Source organism: Mirounga angustirostris, unplaced genomic scaffold (genome assembly GCF_029215605.1).
Source record: "Mirounga angustirostris isolate CCGP_5_RB_7025 unplaced genomic scaffold, mMirAng1.0.hap1 SCAF_10, whole genome shotgun sequence".
NCBI lineage: Eukaryota > Metazoa > Chordata > Mammalia > Carnivora > Phocidae > Mirounga > Mirounga angustirostris.
In genome coordinates, this window is record NW_026991718.1 from 49905967 (window position 1) to 49925805 (window position 19839).

The 19839-nt window shown below is 36.4% G+C and overlaps 1 protein-coding gene across 4 annotated transcripts in view; it reads left to right on the forward strand.

The window, feature by feature from the left end:
- The window catches only part of EXOC6B (exocyst complex component 6B), a 606547-nt gene that overhangs the window by 305221 nt on the left and 281487 nt on the right, over positions 1 to 19839 (forward strand). For all 4 annotated transcript variants that reach the window (XR_010405595.1, XM_064572330.1, XM_064572331.1 and 1 more), the window contains 5 exons: positions 1052 to 1123; positions 1830 to 1927; positions 3623 to 3728; positions 4579 to 4688; positions 14117 to 14228. Coding sequence is in view for 3 of the 4 variants with exons in the window: in XM_064572330.1 (XP_064428400.1) it covers positions 1052 to 1123; positions 1830 to 1927; positions 3623 to 3728; positions 4579 to 4688; positions 14117 to 14228 (498 nt within the window). In the remaining variant the exon portion in view is untranslated. The remainder of the gene's footprint in view (positions 1 to 1051; positions 1124 to 1829; positions 1928 to 3622; positions 3729 to 4578; positions 4689 to 14116; positions 14229 to 19839) is intronic.

Here is a 19839-nt window from a genome sequence, read left to right on the forward strand (position 1 = left end):
CTCTCTCAGATAAATAAAATCTTTAAAAAAAATAAATAAATTCAATTAGCGAACTGACAGTACATCATTAGTTTCAGAGGTAGTGTTCAGTAATTTATCAGTTTCGAATAGCCTTTTTATAGAGGACAAGCAAGCATCAATATGTATAGAACAAGAGCTGTTAGTAATAAGAGATTGATGAACCATACCATTGTGGGAGAATTCAACACACCTCTTTCAGAAATTGGGAGATCCAGTAGAGAGGAAGGAACCAAACTGTAATCAGGAGACTGTGAATATCAAAATTCCACATTTTTCACATAGTGACGTATACATCTTTGAATCCTGCCCACAGAACCTATCTTGCATGTCATTTCAATTTTCAGTTTTATTGATAAGAGATTATATATGGACTTCGTTTGTAACTTTTCCTCTGTATTTATGTTTATTTTCTCTTTGTATTCCTTCTGTTCTTTACTTTTGTTTTCTCGTTTAATCAGGCTTGCCTGAGATTTGTCTGTTTTATTGATATTTTTAGTGAGCGTTTGGTTTCATTGATCAAATCTTTCATATCTTCTCTATGTAATTTTTGCTTATAATTTGATCAGAATTGATCTCTCATAGGCTTATGGTTTATTTTGGCTTTTTGAGCTAGCTTCATGGGTTGAGTGCTTAATTTATTTTCAGTCTTCTGTGTTTTCTGTTTGCCTCTAAAAATATAAATGTATTTTGAAATGGCTTTAGGCACATTGCATACGCTTTGATATCAAGTATTATATTGTTGTTCATTTTAAAATAATCTGCAATATCAATTTTGATTTCTTTTTTGACTGAAGAATTGTTTAGAAATATTTTTTTAAATTTTCAACTGTTAAAAATGTAGATCATGATATATTGGAGTCTCTACTCATCTCTTCCCTGCTAAATGTGTTGTCATTCTGAGCCAGGAAAGGGTTAGACCCTTTCTAGAGAGCCTTTACCACGTGAAGCATTAAGCAATGAATGAAGTCAAAATTTAGTTTTATTTTTAATAATTAAGATTTTTTTCCTCATTGTCTTTTATTTCCTTTAGTCTTACTGCTCTGATCCAAACCTCGTGTTAGATTTGAAGAACCTCATTGTGCTTTTTGCTGACACACTTCAGGTTTGTGACTTCTGTTTACATAGAGTTACCTAGATTAGTGTTCATCAGCTCTAGATCTTTTCCTTGTCTACCCAGCTTGAATAAATGCCTTTTAGTTTTTAGTTGTATTTCTTCTTTTCCTAGAGCTAGATCTTACCTTTTTATAAAGCATTTCCTGGTCATCACCTTGACCAGTTTATATTCTCATAAGTAGTTCCAGTCCCCTTTTTTTGCTCAGAGCCAAGTGAATTAATTGAACCACTCACTACCTTAGTTTTTTAAAATGTCTTTAATTCAGATACAATGCCTGAGTGATTTTGGAGTTTTTTAAAACTACTATCTTGAATAATGATTGTTGATTTGAACCACGAATCATATCCAATAAGATAGCATTAGAAGTGGTTAGCATTTCAAATTTATCTCCCTGTTCATGAAGTTTGCTAAGGGTACATGACGAGTTGCAGGGAGAACTTAGTGGACACTGTACCCAGTATATATTGATTTTAAATTTCATCTTTCTATTTTTTTTCTGCCTGGCTTAAATATTTTGGTATGTATCTTTTAATTTTTGAGAGATAAGCGCTAGACATTAGGTGGGAATGAAACATGCTGCTGTCATGCTTTCATTTAAATTGAATGATAATATATTTCAGTGCTTGATTTCTCTCATGTTGCTAATAAAAAAAATCACCCTATAAAATGAAGTTATTTTCTTATTTTGTTTCAGGTGTATGGTTTTCCTGTAAATCAGCTTTTTGACATGCTGTTAGAAATCAGAGATCAGTATAGTGAAACTCTGCTGAAGAAGTGGGCAGGTATCTTCAGGTGAGAAATTATCTGTAGTCCTGGGTGGTGTGTATGTGTACATGTGCGCATGTGTGCTAGTGTCTGTTCATGCATAAGGCTTCTCACATAAATAAGCAACAAGTATGTGTGGCTTATATATTCCAGCTGTGATCCAAGTTATGATTCAGAATTCAAGCAAATTGTAGAGATGTCCCAAATAAAGTTCCCAAGATATCTGATCTCAGTGTATTATGTCTACTGTGTGGAGAGTCCCCAGACCCCATTTTGGCCTTTTTTCCCATCTTGAATAAATGTCAGATACCTGAGTTCATACCATTCAGATCATTTTGTGTCTTCTTAATACATTTTTTGACTTTCTTTTTGAAGATCATGGCTAGTCTATAGTTCACTTATAGGGTAATAGCTTTGAGCCCTTTTGAATAATTTAGGAGTTTTGGAACCTTTTTTGAAGACTTACTCATGTGATTCCTCACATTCTTCCTTCTCGACATTTAGAGAGGAAACCTATTCCAATCCAGTGTTTGAAGTGTTTATTTAGATTTCATTTATTTATTTGTCAGAGAGAGAGAGCACAAGCAGGGGGAGCGGCAGGCAGAGGGAGAAGTAGGCTCCCCGCTGAGCAGGGAGCCCAGCGTGGGACTCGGTCCCGGGACTGTGGGATTGTGACCTGAGCCGAAGGGAGACGCTTAACCAACTGAGCCACCCAGGCGCCCCTGAAGTGTATTATTTAAATGGTTACTGCATCATGCATCGTGTATACAGTAATATGACAGTTACCCTGTTATACCTTGCACTGACAAATATCTACTTGGACTGTTTTCCTGGCACACAACCCATGTCAGATCACTTGAGTTTCTTCTCCTTTTGAGCCTTTATTCTCTTATTTAAAGTGATCTTCTTGCTTTATTGCAAGACCCTATCCCCAGATCAGCTTACCCCGTTTTCAAGTTCTTCTAGCTTTAAGATCTTACATTTTTCCTTTAACCTTACTAATGGTACAGTTGTGTTTATGGGAGGATTATGTCTGTAAGAGCCTTGAAAATTAATAACATCGTATATCCATGGTCTTAAAGAGTGTCTGATCCGATCCCTTCAGTAAATTTGATTTTGATTTTGGTAGTATAGTATGCTTTTAGAGAGTTTCCAGTCTAGTTAAGGAGCCAGTTCCTATGGATGAAGTTCATCCTTAACACAGAACAGTAGATGAAGTATATGAATATAATTTGGATTTATTATAGAAGTTACTTTTCCCCATCTGCCAATTTTGAAAGTTAGAATAGAAGATCTATTACAGTATTAAAGAACATAATCAAATATATTTTCTTTAAAAACAAAGCAGAAAACCCCCAAATAAAACCTTTTTGCTTTTTTTCCAAGCACACAGTCTTTTGTTGTTTACTACTCGTTTGCCTTATGACTTCTACATGTTGCAATGAAATTTTGTCTCATCTAAAAATGTCAAATACTATGAGACTATGTTTATAATTGTGTTCCCTTTGTTTCAGAGTGTAGTTTTCTTTTGGTCTTCTGTTAAAGATGTTTTTTCCTGAAATAGATAGCTTCACTGTAGAAGGAATAGGCTAGGGACTGGAAAACATTGTTTTGGTGGCTATATACATGCAACCATTTGAGTTTACCTGAAAACAACTTGTGATCACTACAGTGATTAACCAGCTCACCCTTCCTTCCTTCCTTCCTTCCTTTTCTTTCTAGAAACATACTTGATTCTGACAATTACAGTCCTATACCAGTAACAAGTGAAGAAATGTATAAAAAGGTGGTAGGACAGTTCCCATTCCAAGATACAGAGTTGGAAAAGGTAAGAGTACTTTAAAATAAAATTCTGTTTGCTTTGGCATCCTCTATAAGTTTTCATTTTATCAGTTTCATTAAAGGCATTACCTCCAACAATGCATTAGACCTCTAGAACACCTTCAGAGAATGATTTTGGGGCTTTAGAAGAACAGAAGTTCCTGTTTTGGGAATCAGTAGAAGACCTGAGGGTCCTTTCACCTCTGAAGTGTTAGGAGTATTGCTGGGCATGTTCCAATGTTGTTTATACTTTGAAATACTTGCTTTTATTATAGTTTGAGGACATTTTCTCTGCAAACATACAGTAAAAATTATCCCATGCTCTATAATTCTATTGGTTTTGACAGTGTATTGAGTCATATATGTACTACCACAATAATGACACCAAAACAGTTCCATCATCCTCAAAAGTTCCCTCATGCTGCTCCTTTTTAATCAATTCCTCCCAGCCCTAACCCCCAGGCTTTGGCAACCAGTGTAGTTGCTATCCATCTACTTTTGCCTTTTCAAGAATGCCATATAAACGGAATCATACAGTAGGTAACCTTTTGAGGCTGGCTTCTTTCACTCAGCATGATGCTTTTGAGATTTGTCTAAGTTGGTGTATGTAGCAATAATTCATTCGTTTTTATTGCTGAATACTTACCACAGCCTTTTTTTGGGTCCCTCATGTGTTGAAAGACATTTGAATTATTATTTATTTAAATTTATATCTCATTCTTTTCAGCATCAGGAAACTTTTGGAAACACTTTCTTAAATTTGAGGTTGTTAATTCCTTTTGCATTTTAATTAATTTATAAGTATTGTCAACGTATGTTGGTTTGTGACTTGCTTTCATTCATTCTTGCATTTATAGCAACCATTTCCAAAAAAGTTTCCTTTCTCTGAATTTGTGCCAAAAGTTTACAACCAAATTAAAGAATTTATTTATGCCTGCCTGAAGTTTTCGGAAGATCTTCACCTAAGGTATGCTTTGAAACAGTGGAAATGTAACAGATGTTGAGATTGTGACTCTTAACGTGCATGAATATTCTGAAAACCTTTGCATAACCCCTTCAGCTCTGATTTTGAAAGTATTAATATTAGCCATTCACAGCATGGCATCTGCCATATTATAAAGTCATGGTAAAAGGGGAAGTTGGAAACTTGAAAATAATTTGTTTTTGTTTCTATTACTTTGCTTACTCTCTATTTTCATTGTAGATTTGCATTTCAACACTTTTTTTGTTAGTGAGAAGTCACTAGAAAACAGTATATTAATTTTTACTTACTAAAATTGATGAGATTTTAAGGCCACCAGGGGAGTAGCAAGTATAATCCCTTGGAAACATCCTTCTTTCCAAATACTCTCTGGACTTGTTGAAGGTATCCTCATCTCCTTTAAGATAAATTATTTGACTAATGTATACCAAGCCTATTTATGTCCCAGATACATCCTGCCTACTGGGAATGCAGAAGTAAAAGACACAGTTCTTTGCCCTCAGATATTGACAGTATGTACTGAGGATATTAGACATGAAAATATACCATGGCAAGTGCTGAAATATGGAGAGTTGACTTTCAAAACACCTAGACTACTTAGCTCATCTTAAAGAATTTAAGGGGAATAGTCATTATGATTGTTTTTCTAAAAGACAGTATTTTAGACAATCTTTTAGATTGTCTTTTCTAGAAGATTATTGTCTTTTCTAGAAGAACCCCCTCCTCTCAGTGAATGATACTACCATTCACCCAAGCCAGAAATCTAAGAATCATTTCAACTCCTTATTTTCTATTAACTATTTTTATTAAAAACAAAGTTTCAAGCATTGGTCTCTATTTTTGTAAACACTTTACAAATATATTAAAAACGTCTGTAAAACTGAAAATAGTACTAATCTATGAGGTACTAGAAAGTATATTCCATTTTTCAGAGGAAGAAAGTGAGCAGAGAGAGGTTTAGTAACGTTATCAAGATCACACAGGAGTGGTTTTTAAAAAAAATTTTTATTGTTATGTTAATCACCATACATTACATCATTAGATTTTGATGTAGTGTTCCATGATTCATTGTTTGTGCATAACACCCAGTGCTCCATGCAGAACGTGCCCTCTTTAATACCCATCACCAGGCTAACCCATCCTCCCACCCCCCTCCCCTCTAGAACCCTCAGTTTGTTTTTCAGAGTCCATAGTCTCTCATGGTTCGTCTCCCCCTCCAATTACCCCTCTTCATTCTTCCCCTCCTGCTATCTTCTTCTTTTTTTTTTTTTCTTAACATATAATGTATTCTTTGTTTCAGAGGTACAGATCTGTGATTCAACAGTCTTGCACAATTCACAGTGCTCATCATAGCACATACCCTCCCCAGTGTCTATCACCCAGCCACCCCATCCCTCCCACCTCACCTCCCACTCCAGCAACCCTCAGTTTGTTTCCTGAGATTAAGAATTCCTCATATCAGTGAGGTCATATGATACATGTCTTTCTCTGATTGACTTATTTCACTCAGCATAAAACCCTCCAGTTCCATCCACGTCGTTGCAAATGGCAAGATCTCATCAGGAGTAAGTGTTTAAGCCAGAATTCAAATCTGGTCAGCATCAACTTCAACAAAAGGATTACTGCCATGTTTACAATTCTTACATGCATTGTCTCCGATGGTTGTCACAATGTTAAGTGTTAATTATTCCCATTTAACAAATGAAGGCAGTGCTCTTTTGTAAATTAGCCTCTCTAAACCTAATTGGTGACAAAATGGATTGTTGTGTTTTTTATTTGCAGCTTTTTTTTCTTTAAAGTTCTCTCTTCCCAGTGTGGCTTCTTTCATTCACATTGTAGTTATAATTGACTTGGGCCACTTAAATAGTCTCCTAATTATTCTGAAATGTCTAGCTTTGCTTTCCCAACCATCTGCCCTTTCTCCTCATTCTATTCTGTATGTTCCCTGGAGTAATTCTTCTAAAATAAAATCTTATCATTTAACTTTACTCTGCTCACCTTTCCAAGGATTTCTCATGGCCTACTGCATAAAATTCAAACTCCAGCCTGACACAGTTATCCATCTGCCTCCTCCCCCACTCTTTGACCTAGTCCCCCTTGTACCTTTCCAGGTTCATATCCCAGGCTAATTTCTGTGTCACTCCATGCTTCAGTCCTACCAACCTGTTTGCTGTTTTCTGATCCTAATATGCTTTTTTATACTGGGCTTTCCTCATGACTGTCTCTACCTGAAATTACCTTTTCCTTGTTAGTGCTTGTAACTAGCTTCTAACCATCCTTCCAGGTTCACTTTAAGCCTTTAATGAATGAAACCTTTCTGACCACTTCCATCCCTAATGGAGTTGATCTCCTGACTCCTTTGTGCTCTTTCTGTACTTCGTGAATGCTGTTATCAAAACTCCTCTTAGATTTTATTGCTGTACTTGTATCTTTGTGTTTCTGTATGTGCTAGCCTGCAGGCTCCTTTGTTTATTTATCTACTGGTTTATTCGTCTTACATTATAGGTACACTGTTATTTGTCAGATGATGCTTGGTAGTGAGGACATTAAGATGCTGAAAATATGTTCCCTGTCTTCAAGGAGTGTGTAATCTAACTGAGGAACTGAACAATTGGTGATAGTTGTGTTATGATGGAGAGACATAGCAGCAACATAGGAGCCAAAAATTGAGGCAAATTAAGGATGTTAGAAAAGGCCTCTTGAAAGGTAGAAACATTTAATGTTTTGTTCAGCACAACATCCCCTGCACCAGCTCAGTAAATTAAAAAAAAAAAAAAAAAAAAGAATGAGTGAATGGAATGTATGGCATGCCACGCAACTCTGAAAGTAAACATAATTGGAAAATAGTTTGAGTCACTTGTTTGATAATCATTCTTACTAAGTAAAAAATGAACCATAGGGCTTGTACAGTTAATTTGTTCTTTTCTTTGAAAATGAGGTTGTTTTCATGGAAATGGTTGCGTGGAGATGAGCTTATCTTTGGAAGTTACAAACCAAAACTTTTTCTTACCCCTTGGGGCCCCCCTTCTCCACCACCGCCAAATGACTTAATAACCAAGAATGATCTCTAGGGTACTGTCAGGTATGTTACTATATAGAAAATATTACAAGTTCCTCACATTGTGACTCTTTCTATCCTGTGTTGGAGGAAAGGTAATATGGTAAAGGGATACTGTGAGTAAATTGTTCAGAAGTCTTTTTCTTGCTTGAATATATTGAGCTTTTGCCTGAAAACCCCATTATGTTTAACATTGACAAAAATAAGTATTCAATTTGGGAAGATTTTTCAGCTGCCTTTACTCTTTGGTTTACATTTACCTTATTTTCTAGGCTATATTTGCTTTATATATACCTGCAGTGACAGAGACCACTTTGACAATCATAGCTGTCATGGGGGGAGATTATAATTTGGGATATGAGAATAATATGTATAAAAACAATTAGTTCTCTTAAACACAAGACTCTTAAAATTGAAAAACTGCTGTATTGAGATTTTTATGAAGCTTTAAAGATAATTATTCTTGTAAATGAAACTCATATTTTTTTCCTTATAAGACTTTTCTCTTTTACCTTGGATAGAAGATGCTGAATAGCATTAGAAATATTGAAAAACAATGTATGAATTCTGAGGACACAGAACTCTTTCTGTTTGAAAGAAAATTCTTTTTTTTTTTTTTTTTAAAGATAGCAAATAAATGCATGTCTTTGGTAAAATAATGTTGTAGCACTTACACTTGACTTAAAAAATAGGAATACACACACACACACACACGCACACATATACACACACAGTTTATTAAGTTATAAAATTGGATCTCTGTAAAGAATTTAGGAGACAGAGAATAGTTCAAAGAAGAAAAATTTGAAAGACTCAAAATTTTAACACATAGTAATAACCACTCTTTATACCTGGGAAATCTTTTTCTTTTAGTCTTTCTTCCATGTGAATCCTGTACATGCATAGGACTTTTTTTTTTTTTTTTTAAAGCAAATTACTGTGAGATATTTCTGCTTCTATTTACAATATAGAAGGCTGGAAAGAGTATTGTTTCCTCCCTAACAATGAAAAAAAGCACAAAACAAAACAGATAAACTACAAAATGAAATTTTTTCTGGAACCCATCAGAGAGCAGAAGGCACTTAGAAAAAAGAAGATGCTACATGCAGGTATAGTGAAAAGTATTATAGCAGACTTCTCAAAAATGGCAAGCCTGAGAGGATGGTGTGCCAGGCTTCAGGGACTCAGGACAAATCAAGCGAGAGTTCTATAGACAGCAAAGTAACTTCCAGAAACAAAGTAAATATTTTTAGCCAAACGGAAGCTGATAATTCATTGCCAACGGACCTGTAGTCTTTCTGCAGACATGAAATAAATGGAAATTCTTTATATAGAAGGTATATATGGGATCTTCCCCTCCTTCCTTCCCTCCCTAGTTGTTTCTCGCTCTGTATCTCTGTGAGTGTGTGTGTGTAGTATTATAAGACATATTTATATTAATTTTGTCTTTTCTCCCTGTATAATTATCATTATCATTTTCTTTTTGTTATGTCATGTTTGTGTTTATGTTGAAATACTTTGTATTCTGTTAGTTATCAGATGTTCTTCATATCCCTCCCCCTTATAGTATCCATTAATGATTCTTGCCTGAATCAGTTTTTCACTTGGATAATTACTGGCTTATGGTTCTTAATTAACTTATGGTTTCTTAATTCCTTGTGTATTACTTGGAATTCTCTTTTAAGGAGTCCTTCCCCATCTGCTTCCTTGCTACCTATCTTCTATCTCCCTACCTGTTTATCATCTACCTATCATCAGATGAGATTCACAGATTCTTACTTAATTCACTTGGTTCATTACTATATTTATTTTGATGCTCAGACTGTCCCAGACTTAGGGCATGTGAACCATTTCAGACTAGCTCCTATGCCTTGTTGATGTATTCTTGTCACATTTTGGGACATTACTTAACCATGGTATCATTGATTTATCCAAGGAGCCCACTTCCTTTTAGTGTTGAGTGGTATCTTAAACATAAGATCTGGGCATGTGTCTTTATTTTAAAATGTGTCATTTTGAATCAACAAATAGTTGCATATTGTTTTTTTTTTTTTTTAAGATTTTTCATTTATTTATTTGAGAGAGATTGAGAGAGAGCACAGGGGGACGGGCAGAGGGAGAGGGAGAAATGTGGGGCTCCATCTCAGGACTGTGAGCTCATGACCTGAGCCAAAGGCAGAAGCTTACTACTGAACCACCCAGGTGCCCCTGCATATTGGTTTTTTATGCAGTCTGCTTAGCTGGAGTGTTTATTCCATTACCTTAATGAATTTAGTGATATGGTCAACCTTAAGCCTGCCATCTTGCTATTGTTTTCCTATTTGTCTCATTCATTTTTGGCTCATTTTTTCCTGTTTTCCTTCCTTCTTCTTGATTAGGTTATTTTAGTATTATGACTTATTTTTCCTATTGGCTTTACTTGAATATAACTTCTTTTTTTTTTTTTAATTGTTTGTGTGCTTGCTCTAGGGATTACAGTGTACAATGTTAACTTATCATAGTTTACCCTGAATGATATTATATCATTGTGCATGTAATTTAAGAATCTTCAACAGTATAAAGTAATTTATTTTCTCACTCCTTTTTTTTAGCATATATATTTTTAAGAATTTTATTTATTTATTTGACAGAGAGAGCCAGAGAGCACAAGTGGGGCAAATGGCAGAGGGAGAGGGAGAAGCAGGCTCCCAGAGCCTGATGTGGGGCTCGATCCCAGGCCCCTGGGATCATGACCTGAGCTGAAGGCAGACGCTTAACCGACTGAGCCACGCAGGCGCCCCTTCTCACTCCTTTTTTTGATGTTGTTGGTATATATTGCACATATACACCTCTTTTTAACTCTAAAATATGTTATTGTTTGTGCTTTTAACATTTAATAGTATTTTAAGGTTCAAGAAAAAAATTTATATTTATTTAATTTTGCGTAGCGTTGGTACACATACGTACCATTTTCAGGCCTTCTCATTCTTTTCTACATATCTAGGTAACCCTTTGGTATCATCTTCCTTTAGCATGAAAAATTTCTTTTAGCATTTCCTTTAGGATTATATCTTCTGGTATTGGATTGTCTTAGCTTTAAAAAATATTTCTAAAATATTTAATTTTTTAAAATTTAAAAATTTTTTTTAGAGAGAGAGAGAGAGTGGTATGGGGGGAGGTACAGAGAGGGAGGGGGAGAGAGACTCTTAAGCAGGCTCCACCCCCAGCATGGAGCCTGACACAGGGCTTGATCCCAGGACCCTGAGATCACAATCTGAGGCAAAATCAAGAGTTGGACCCTTAACTGACTGAGCCACCCAGGCGCCCCTCTAAAATACTTTAATTTAAAAGTTATTCTAAAAGTATTTTTATCATCTCTGTTTTCAAAAATATATTTTCTAAGCCATAGAATTCTAGGTTGATAGTCTTCCCTTTCCCTACACTTTAAAGATTGTGTTCCACTGTCTGCTTCCATTGTTTTCTGAAGAGAAATAAACTATCATTCCTATTGTTCCTCTGAACTTAACTGTCTTTTTTCTATGGTTGTTTTTAAGATTTTCTTTTTGTCTTTGGACTTTACAATTTGACTGTGATATTCTTAAGTGTTGTTTTATTTATACTAATTTTGTGTGGAATGTACTAAACCTCATGGATCTGTGGGTTGAAATATTTTATCATGTTTAGAGATGATTTTGCTACTATTTCTTTAAATATGTCTTCTTTCTCATTCTTTTTTTCTTCTGCAACTCCTAGCTGGTTGATGGATCATTGAGATTTCATCATTACTTGAGTGAACTGAATGTCTCAGTTTTAGTTAGGTTCAAATTACTTCTGATTTCAAATGCTATTGCAGAAGTCTCTTTGTGCATAAGACCAACTCTGAAATTCCAAAGCTTTCATCCAGGAGCTTATCTCTAATCTTAACAGTATTTGAGCTGGGCTGTGTTTCAGCATTAGTTAGTTTTTTCTCTCTTTTGGATTGCATTTCAGTAGCCCTGAATCCAAAACCCCTTGCAGAATTTGCAAGATCTCTCTCTGATTTCTCACACTACCCTCACCATTTCTTATGGAGCATAACTCTTGTAGGGGAGAATTGTTGCGTCAGTTAATTTATTTTTGTTTTGAGGCTCTCCCGGATTCCAAACTGTAATAGTAGCCCATACTGTTAAAGGTTTGGTCTATTTCTCTTCATCTCAGCAAAGCCTTTCAGCCTCTGACTGTTTTAGTCTTTTATCCCTTATCCATTTGTACCCAGATTAGGCAAATGCCCTCAGATATGGAAGTGACTGCTACCCTTTGCTCACCTTTCAAAGGCATGTCCCAGTGTGGTGTGCAGTTTTGTTCAGTTATACATTTGTGTGTGTGTGTGTGTGTGTGTTACACTTTGTTGACATTGAAGGAAAATATAGCTTTTAAGATTAGACCTAACTTTTTTGTTGTTATGAAAGTAATGGTGGTCTTTCTTGATCTTCTACATCATATCCAAATGTGGAACTTCTGCTAGATCTTCTTAAACCATAGTAGAGCTACATAATCAGTACTGGATGTCATGAGAGCGATTAATATCAGGAGCACCAGATTACTTTAGGCACCTGTGTTAATCACTTTTATAGCCACCTTTACTTATTTGTAGCTCATATTACAATTGACCTGATGTAATTATGAGTTTAATATATGAAGGCAGGAACCATGACTATTTTGTTCATTCACCATTTTGATCTCATTATTCCATCAACACAATTCCCAGCCCCTCATATATTTGTGGAATGAAGTATTTCAGTTCAGTAATAATTTTGGAAAGGTTAGCAGTAAGCTAGAGGGTATTGGTCAATTAAATGTATCTTTGTATGGACCCTGTGAAAATATTTTGATGTATCTTTTTTTCCTGATTTATGTCCTTGCATTCTGTAGTCTTATTTCTTTTTAGTATTTTTCTTTTTTCCACATAGCATGATAATGTAGCCTCCCTATATATTTAGAATTGTAAGATTTTTAATCTGACTATACTAAGCCTCTTATTTTCTTTTCTAGAAAGAGAAATCAATGAGATAAATTTTGTGACCATTGTCCACAAGTAATAAATATACAAAGAACTCACAAATCTCTATTTACAGTTATTTCTTGATGTTTATAATCTAGTATTTCTATTACAGTAACCTTATCATTGAAGAAATACTTGTCTTAAGAGGATGTCTTTTATAGAAAGCCATCTTGGGTGATGCTTTCAGGGGCTCATGAAGGATGTATAGGTCTAGAATTTAGTCTGTTGGTTACAGGACTATTGTCTTTTTTTAAACTTTGCATATAAAGATGGCTATTGAGGAGTGCCTGAGTGGCTCAGTCATTAAGCATCTGCCTTCGCCCTGCGTCAGGCTCCCTGCTCAGCGGGAAGCCTGCTTCTCCCTCTAACACTCCCCCTGCTTGTATTCCCTCTCTCTCTGTCAAATAAATGAATAAAAATCTTAAAAAAAATAACGATGGCTATTGAATAATTGTCTTTATGTTTTAAAGTATAGAAAATGTCATTATTGGGGCACCTGGCTGGTCAGTTGGTAGAGTATGCAACTCTTGATCTTGGGGTTGTGAGTTTGAGCCCTATTTTGGGGGTAGAGTTTACTTAAAACAACAACACATGATAAGGGCTTAATAATGTCCATTGGATTAAAAATGAGTGAATAAATTAAAAAAAGAGAAAATATCTTTATTGATCACTTTGAGGATAGTAAGAATTATAAGACATTTATGTATAATTAAACTGCTGGTCTGAAACACTTATTTTGGAATCAGAGCTAAATAGACATTATATGAAAGATGACAGTACAGGAGCAGAGATATCTTTTCTTAGGAGCCTTTACCAGCTAATGGTGCAGGAAGCCAATAGAGAGACCATGTTGGAAAATTATAAATATTAACAACCTATGAAGGAACTTGGAAGTATAGGAGAAATAATGGTTTCAGGATGAGAAATCATGCTGGGGAATTCTTTATCTACCCTGAGAGACAGTATAGCATAGTGTTTAAATGCTGTGGGTTTTAGAGCTAGATGGCCTGTGTTGAAGTCCTTTTTGTGCTGTGTACTTACTGTGTGACCTTGAACAAGTTACTTAACTTCTCTGTGCCTTCATTTCCTCATCTGTAAATTAGAAATACTAGTAAAAGTATTTAGTATCACGAATGTGAAGTTAAATGAATTTTGATATATTAAAGTACTTAGAATCTAATCTCTGGCACAAAATAAATGTTATTTGCTGCTGCCATTATTATTATTGTTGTTTTTATTATTATTATTATCGTTCTCAGAAGTACCACTGGCACCTTGTTTGTTTGCAAAGTAATCCTGCTACCTGGGATGACTGACTCGAGAATTCTTTTTCAGCTCAACTGAAGTCGATGACATGATTCGCAAATCTACAAACCTGTTGCTAACCAGAACTCTGAGCAACTCCCTGCAGAATGTCATTAAAAGGAAGAATATTGGACTTACTGAGGTAAAGCTTCTCTTAATGGAGGCAGCCAAGGCTATATGTGAACAGACGTCCTAAGCTCTGGGGCCTGTTTGTGAGTTAATTATAACTTTCTATATGGTCCATCACGTTCTTCCTAATGGAGTTCTAATGGTGCAAGTGCAAAACAAATCATTTGTTTTTCTCTTTGGTCACTTCGGAGAAATCTATTACATTTTTGAAAAGTCACTTTTTCTCTCTCTCTCTCATTATTTTCACCAGCTTAACTGGTTTTCCTTTCCAAAGTTGTTGTGATAAATTTGTCGTATTTGCCATCAATTACATGAAAACAAACTTGTTGGTGAGAGAGTATAGTCAACATCAGGTTCCTATCTAAATGAGTGGCAGTTCAGATACAACATACAATATGAAATCACATGCATAAATCATCGATGCCAAGCATATTGGCACTTATTGTCCACGGTTAGTGTTAGACTCTGCTTTTGTATTTGAGATACCTCATGTATATGAATGGTAAATTACTCTTCATCAGCATGCAAGTCTGGGGATTTGGGATTGAGGAAATGTGAGAGAAAGGCAATCGTCACATTTCTCTGGAAGCTTACAGAATCTCACAAAGTGAGGAGGGATATTACACACATGTTGAGAACAGTATCTTGGCAAACTGAAGATCTGGCACATTGGCGTATAGTCCTAAAATTTAGAAAGATGTGAAGTTTCCTTTCTCTTGGAAACCCAGGATTGCATGGGAGCGTCAACCTGCCATTTTATGGAAATTTTAGTGCCAAAAGTGAGAGCTTGGAGGAATTTTTTTCACAGAGAAAGGGAAAGGCTGTTGACCATCTGTTTTACTTGTAGAGGTGGTGTAGTTTGAAAGTTGCTCTAGGAAAAATTGACATTTTCAGATATACACTATCAAAGATAGTGGTGAAAGTAGGCAAATGGTTAATGATGCTGAGTCATAGGTAAAGACAGCTGGAAGCCAGGTGAACATCTACTTCTGATTTTGGACTGCTTGTTCCTTTCCCTGTGTTAAGATTTTAAAATATTATAATGTGGAACTTCGGCAGTGTTTGAGTTCTGCTTATAGCAAACTGTTTTACGATTGAAAGTTACATTCGAAGGACAGTTCCCTCATTTTGCAGAGCTTCCTTTCTGCTGCTTGGTATAGAAATATTAGGTATTATCTTTACGTGTCTGAGAATAGGTTAACTTCTTTTCATCATCAGGAGGGCTAAGAAAAAAGGAGAGTGGAGTGAAAAGTCGGAAGTCCTCCTGCTTTTGTTACATTGTACTGTTCTCCTTTTGTGAATCCCAAGCAGGACAGGAAGCTTGCTATTTATTTTGTGAACTATCTCTATATTACAACTCTTGATATAAGTTTTCTTATGCCATTTGATTTAACAGTCTCTCCAAACATTTTAAACAAGTAGCGTAACAGGAATACGGTGCGATAGAAACAGCTTTGACCTCAGAAGTGTCTTGAGTTTAGCGGTGGCTGTGCCATTGGTTTACTATGACATCTTAAGAGAAAGACCCAACTTCTCAGTTCTTCAGTTTTCCTGACTTCATTGTCCTTTAAGGGCACTGCACAGGTCAGGTCAGGATAGGAAGAGGCAGTAGGAGCTTATCAAAGACTATATCATAGTTCTTGGCACCATTTCAGTGAAGGCTAACTATTCTTCCTCAGTCACTGGATCTTTCTAGGCAGTAATGCCCTTTCGTTATCAATGTCTTTGCATATGGCTAAAGGAACATCTGCACACGTTGATTTATTTTGGCTATTATGGTGGTGTGCACGTGTATAGACAAATACAGACCCAACCAGTAATTTTTATCACCAGCCAGTAAATCTTTGAATAACTATGTTACTCACCTTTGGGAAAAAAAGACATTATATCTTCATTTACAGGGAACTCAGGTGAGTTCCCATCTGAAATCATCATCACGCTAGGTAACGTTTGTGGAACAGTTTGTATTCTTCAAAGCCCATCACAGATACCATCTCATTTAGGACAGTCACATTTGGAACTAGCTGGGCATGTGTTATTATTCCCATTTTATAGACGGCGTAATTCAAGTTCAGGGAGGTTGCCCACGGTTATGTAGTTAATAAAATGATAAAAATGAGACCGATGTCTGGGTTGTTTTTTCCCAAACTTAATTCACTTTTCTATAAGGTACTGCCTTCCATATTAATTTAATTATTTTATCGTAACAAAGGGATTTTTATAAAAAGTCCATAGTAATATGGAAATTGTTCTAGTTAGAGATGATTTTGTGTCAGCGAGCACATAGCCATTTAAACAATAGAAGTATTATAAGCATAGAGAACTCAACCGAATCCTACTTCAGGTTATCAGACAATTCTTTCAGGACTTAAAGGTTCCTATAAGCTCATGTCTCTCTGTCGGCCTGTCTTGTTTGAATTTACATGGTATCTCATTTCTTCTCTCTTTCTGTCCATACGCTCTTATCCTTTCAGCTGTGTACCCTGGCTTTCTTGCTTTTCTCATTGCTGCTTTGCTCCCCCACGTTGAGCCAAGTCAGCATTTCCTTTCAGTTCTCGCTTACTGTAGCTTAAATTCCTTGCACTCTCAGACCGTTTGTGCCTATCCCTATTCAGTCAGCGAGGTTAGCTGTTTTCTTAGACTGCTTCTTCCAGGTCTGTGGGGAGAAGGGCAGCTGAGCTGTGAAGAATGTGTGTTCTAAAGCAGAGTACCTGGGTTCAATTCTGCCTGGGTTCTCTTCCCTTACTAGATGTGTGCTGGGGGAAATGACTTGGCTTTATGTGTAAAATGGGGACAAGAAGAGCACTTACTTCATAAGGTTGTTGTGAGGATTGAATGAACATACGAAGTGCTTACAACAGTGCCTAGTACATAGTGAATACTCAAGGCATATTACCTGGTATTGTTAAGAAAGAGGTCTGGGCGGGTGAACAGTGATTGTCAGGTTTAGTGCAGAGATGGTTTTTCAACTAAGAGAAGTTAGAAGATTAGAGCAAGACGACCTGTTAAGATAAATAACTTGCTTATTAACTTAATAGTATTAATTGAGTACCTACTGTGTAACAGGCACTGATCTAAGCTTTATGGATAAATAAGTGAACAACAACAGAAAGAGTCCTTGTTTACATTCTAGTGGCAGAAAACATAATAGATAATAAGCAAAATAAATAGTAAATCATCTAGTATGATAGAGGGAGGTGAATGCATTGAAGAGAAAGTAAGAACCTGGGTTAAGGGAATCAGGAGTCTGGTGGAGGTTGAAGGTTGGTCTTAATAAAAAGATGGTGAGGCAAATAGCATTCTTGGCAAAGGTTAGAGCAAAGGTCTAAAGGTATTAAGTTACTGGTCAGTTCAGGGAATAATAAGAAAGCTAGGGTAAAGCTAGAGTGGAGTGAGAAGGGGGAAGAGAAGCAGGAGATTAGATCACAGAGGTGTCAGGGGTTTGTGGTCGGCCCCTGTAAAGTGTTAGGCTTTTATTTTAAGTGAAGTGGGAAGCTGTTGCAGGAATATGATGAGTGAAATGATGTGACACATTTCAGAGGAATAACATTGACTGTGGTTTTGAGAATAAACTGTAGGGTGTAAACAGGGAGACCAGTTGGGAAGCTATGACACTAATACAGCGAGATTTAATGGCAGCGTTGGTGGTGGTGACAGGTTATCAGATTTGGAGTGTAGAGTCAGCATGCTTTCCTGATGAATGGATGTGAAGGGAGAGAGAAAGCAAGAAGTTGAAGGTAACTCCAAGATGTTTTGATTTTAGCAGCTAGATGGTTGTATATACCATGCACTGTGTTGGCAAAATCTTTAGGTAGAGCTAGGTTTAGAGTGGAGGAGATTGGGAATTTGATTTTGGACATATTTAATTTGTAGTGTTTACTCACATACATTTTGCGATATTGAGTAAATGGTTGTATTTTTGAGTTTGGAGTTTGAAAGAGAGGTTTGGCCTGGAGATAAATTTTGGGGAATACAAATAATATTTATAACCACCTGATCAGATAGTATTACTAAAGGAATTTGTAAAAATGGAGAAGAGAAGATGAAGGACTGAACTCTTGGGTATTCCATTATTAAGGAGTCAGGAGAAAAGAGGAACTCACAAAGGATTGGGAAGGAGCCACTAGAGAAGGAAAAAAACAAAACAAAACAAGAACAGTAACAGGAGTATGGTGTCTCAGAAGCCAAGTGAAGAAAGTATATCAAGAAGGAGGGAGTAGTCAGCTTGACAAATACTGATGATCGATTAGGTAAGATGAAGATTAAGAATTACTATGGGACTTAGTAACTTGGAGTATGTTGGTGACCTCAGTAAGATCATTTTTAATAGAATGATGATAGGAGGCTCCTGATGGAGTAGGTTTAAAAGAGATTGGGTCCTGTACAGAAGAATTTCAAATAATCTATGTAGATAGTACCCTCTCAAGGAGGTGGAGCTTAGCTCCCACCCCTTGTATGTGGGTTGTGCTTAAGACTTGCTTTCCAGGGTATGGAAGGAGGGAAAAAGTTACTTTACAGTGAAGAAACCTGCCAGACACTACCTCGGTCAGGTGATCAAGATGAACATAATCATTGGTAAGTGATAGTGATCGCATGTACCTTTGGTATGATGTGATGAGAAGGCATTTGTGATCCCCCAAAATACACTCTAACCATGAGAAAAAAATTAAAAAAACCCAAATTGAAGGACATTCTACAAAATACCTGACCAGTACTTCTTAAAACTATTAGGGTCTCGGGCGCCTGGGTGGCTCAGTTGGTTAAGCGACTGCCTTCGGCTCAGGTCATGGTCCTGGAGTCCCAGGATCGAGTCCCACATTGGGCTCTCTGCTCAGCAGGGAGTCTGCTTCTCCCTCTGACCCTCCTCCCTCTCCTGCTCTCTGTCTCTCATTCTCTCTCTCTCAAATAAATAAATAAAATCTTTAAAAAAAAAAAACAAAAAACTATTAGGGTCTCAAAAACAAGGAAAGTCTGAGAAACCGTTAACAGACCAGAGGAGGCTGAGGAGATGTGACAGCTAAATGTAATGCGGGATTTTAGACCGGATCCTGAAAATGGTAAAGAACATTAGGGAGAAACTAGTGAAATCTGAATTCAGTGTGTTGCTTTGTGAATAGTAATATACCAGGGTTGGCCCTTCAGTTGTGGCAAATGTACCGTAGTAATGTAAGATGCTAAGAATAGGAGGAACTGGGTGTGGTGTATTTGGGATCTCTTTGCAGCTATTTTGTAATATAAAACCATTTTAAAAATAAAGTGTTGACTTAAACAATTTAAAGAATGGGAAGAGTGGAATCGGAGACAGCAAGTAGAAGACAACTGTTTTAGGGAATTTTGTTACCAAGGTAAGCAAGGAAATGAGGAGGTAGTTGGCTGGGGAAGTGGATTAAGCACAAGTTTTTTATTTTGTTTTTTAATAGGAGAAGTAACAGCATGTTATTTCTGATGAGAATGATGCAGTAGAAAGCAAAAAGTTGATGACAGAGGAGAAAAGGGGAAATCTTTGGAGGAATGTCCTTGAGGAGGAGAGAGACTTTAGAATCTGATGCACAAGCAAAGGGATTGGCTTTAGGTGGTGTAGAGTTCATCTCTGGGAACAGATGAGACTCAGAGTATGTGGATGC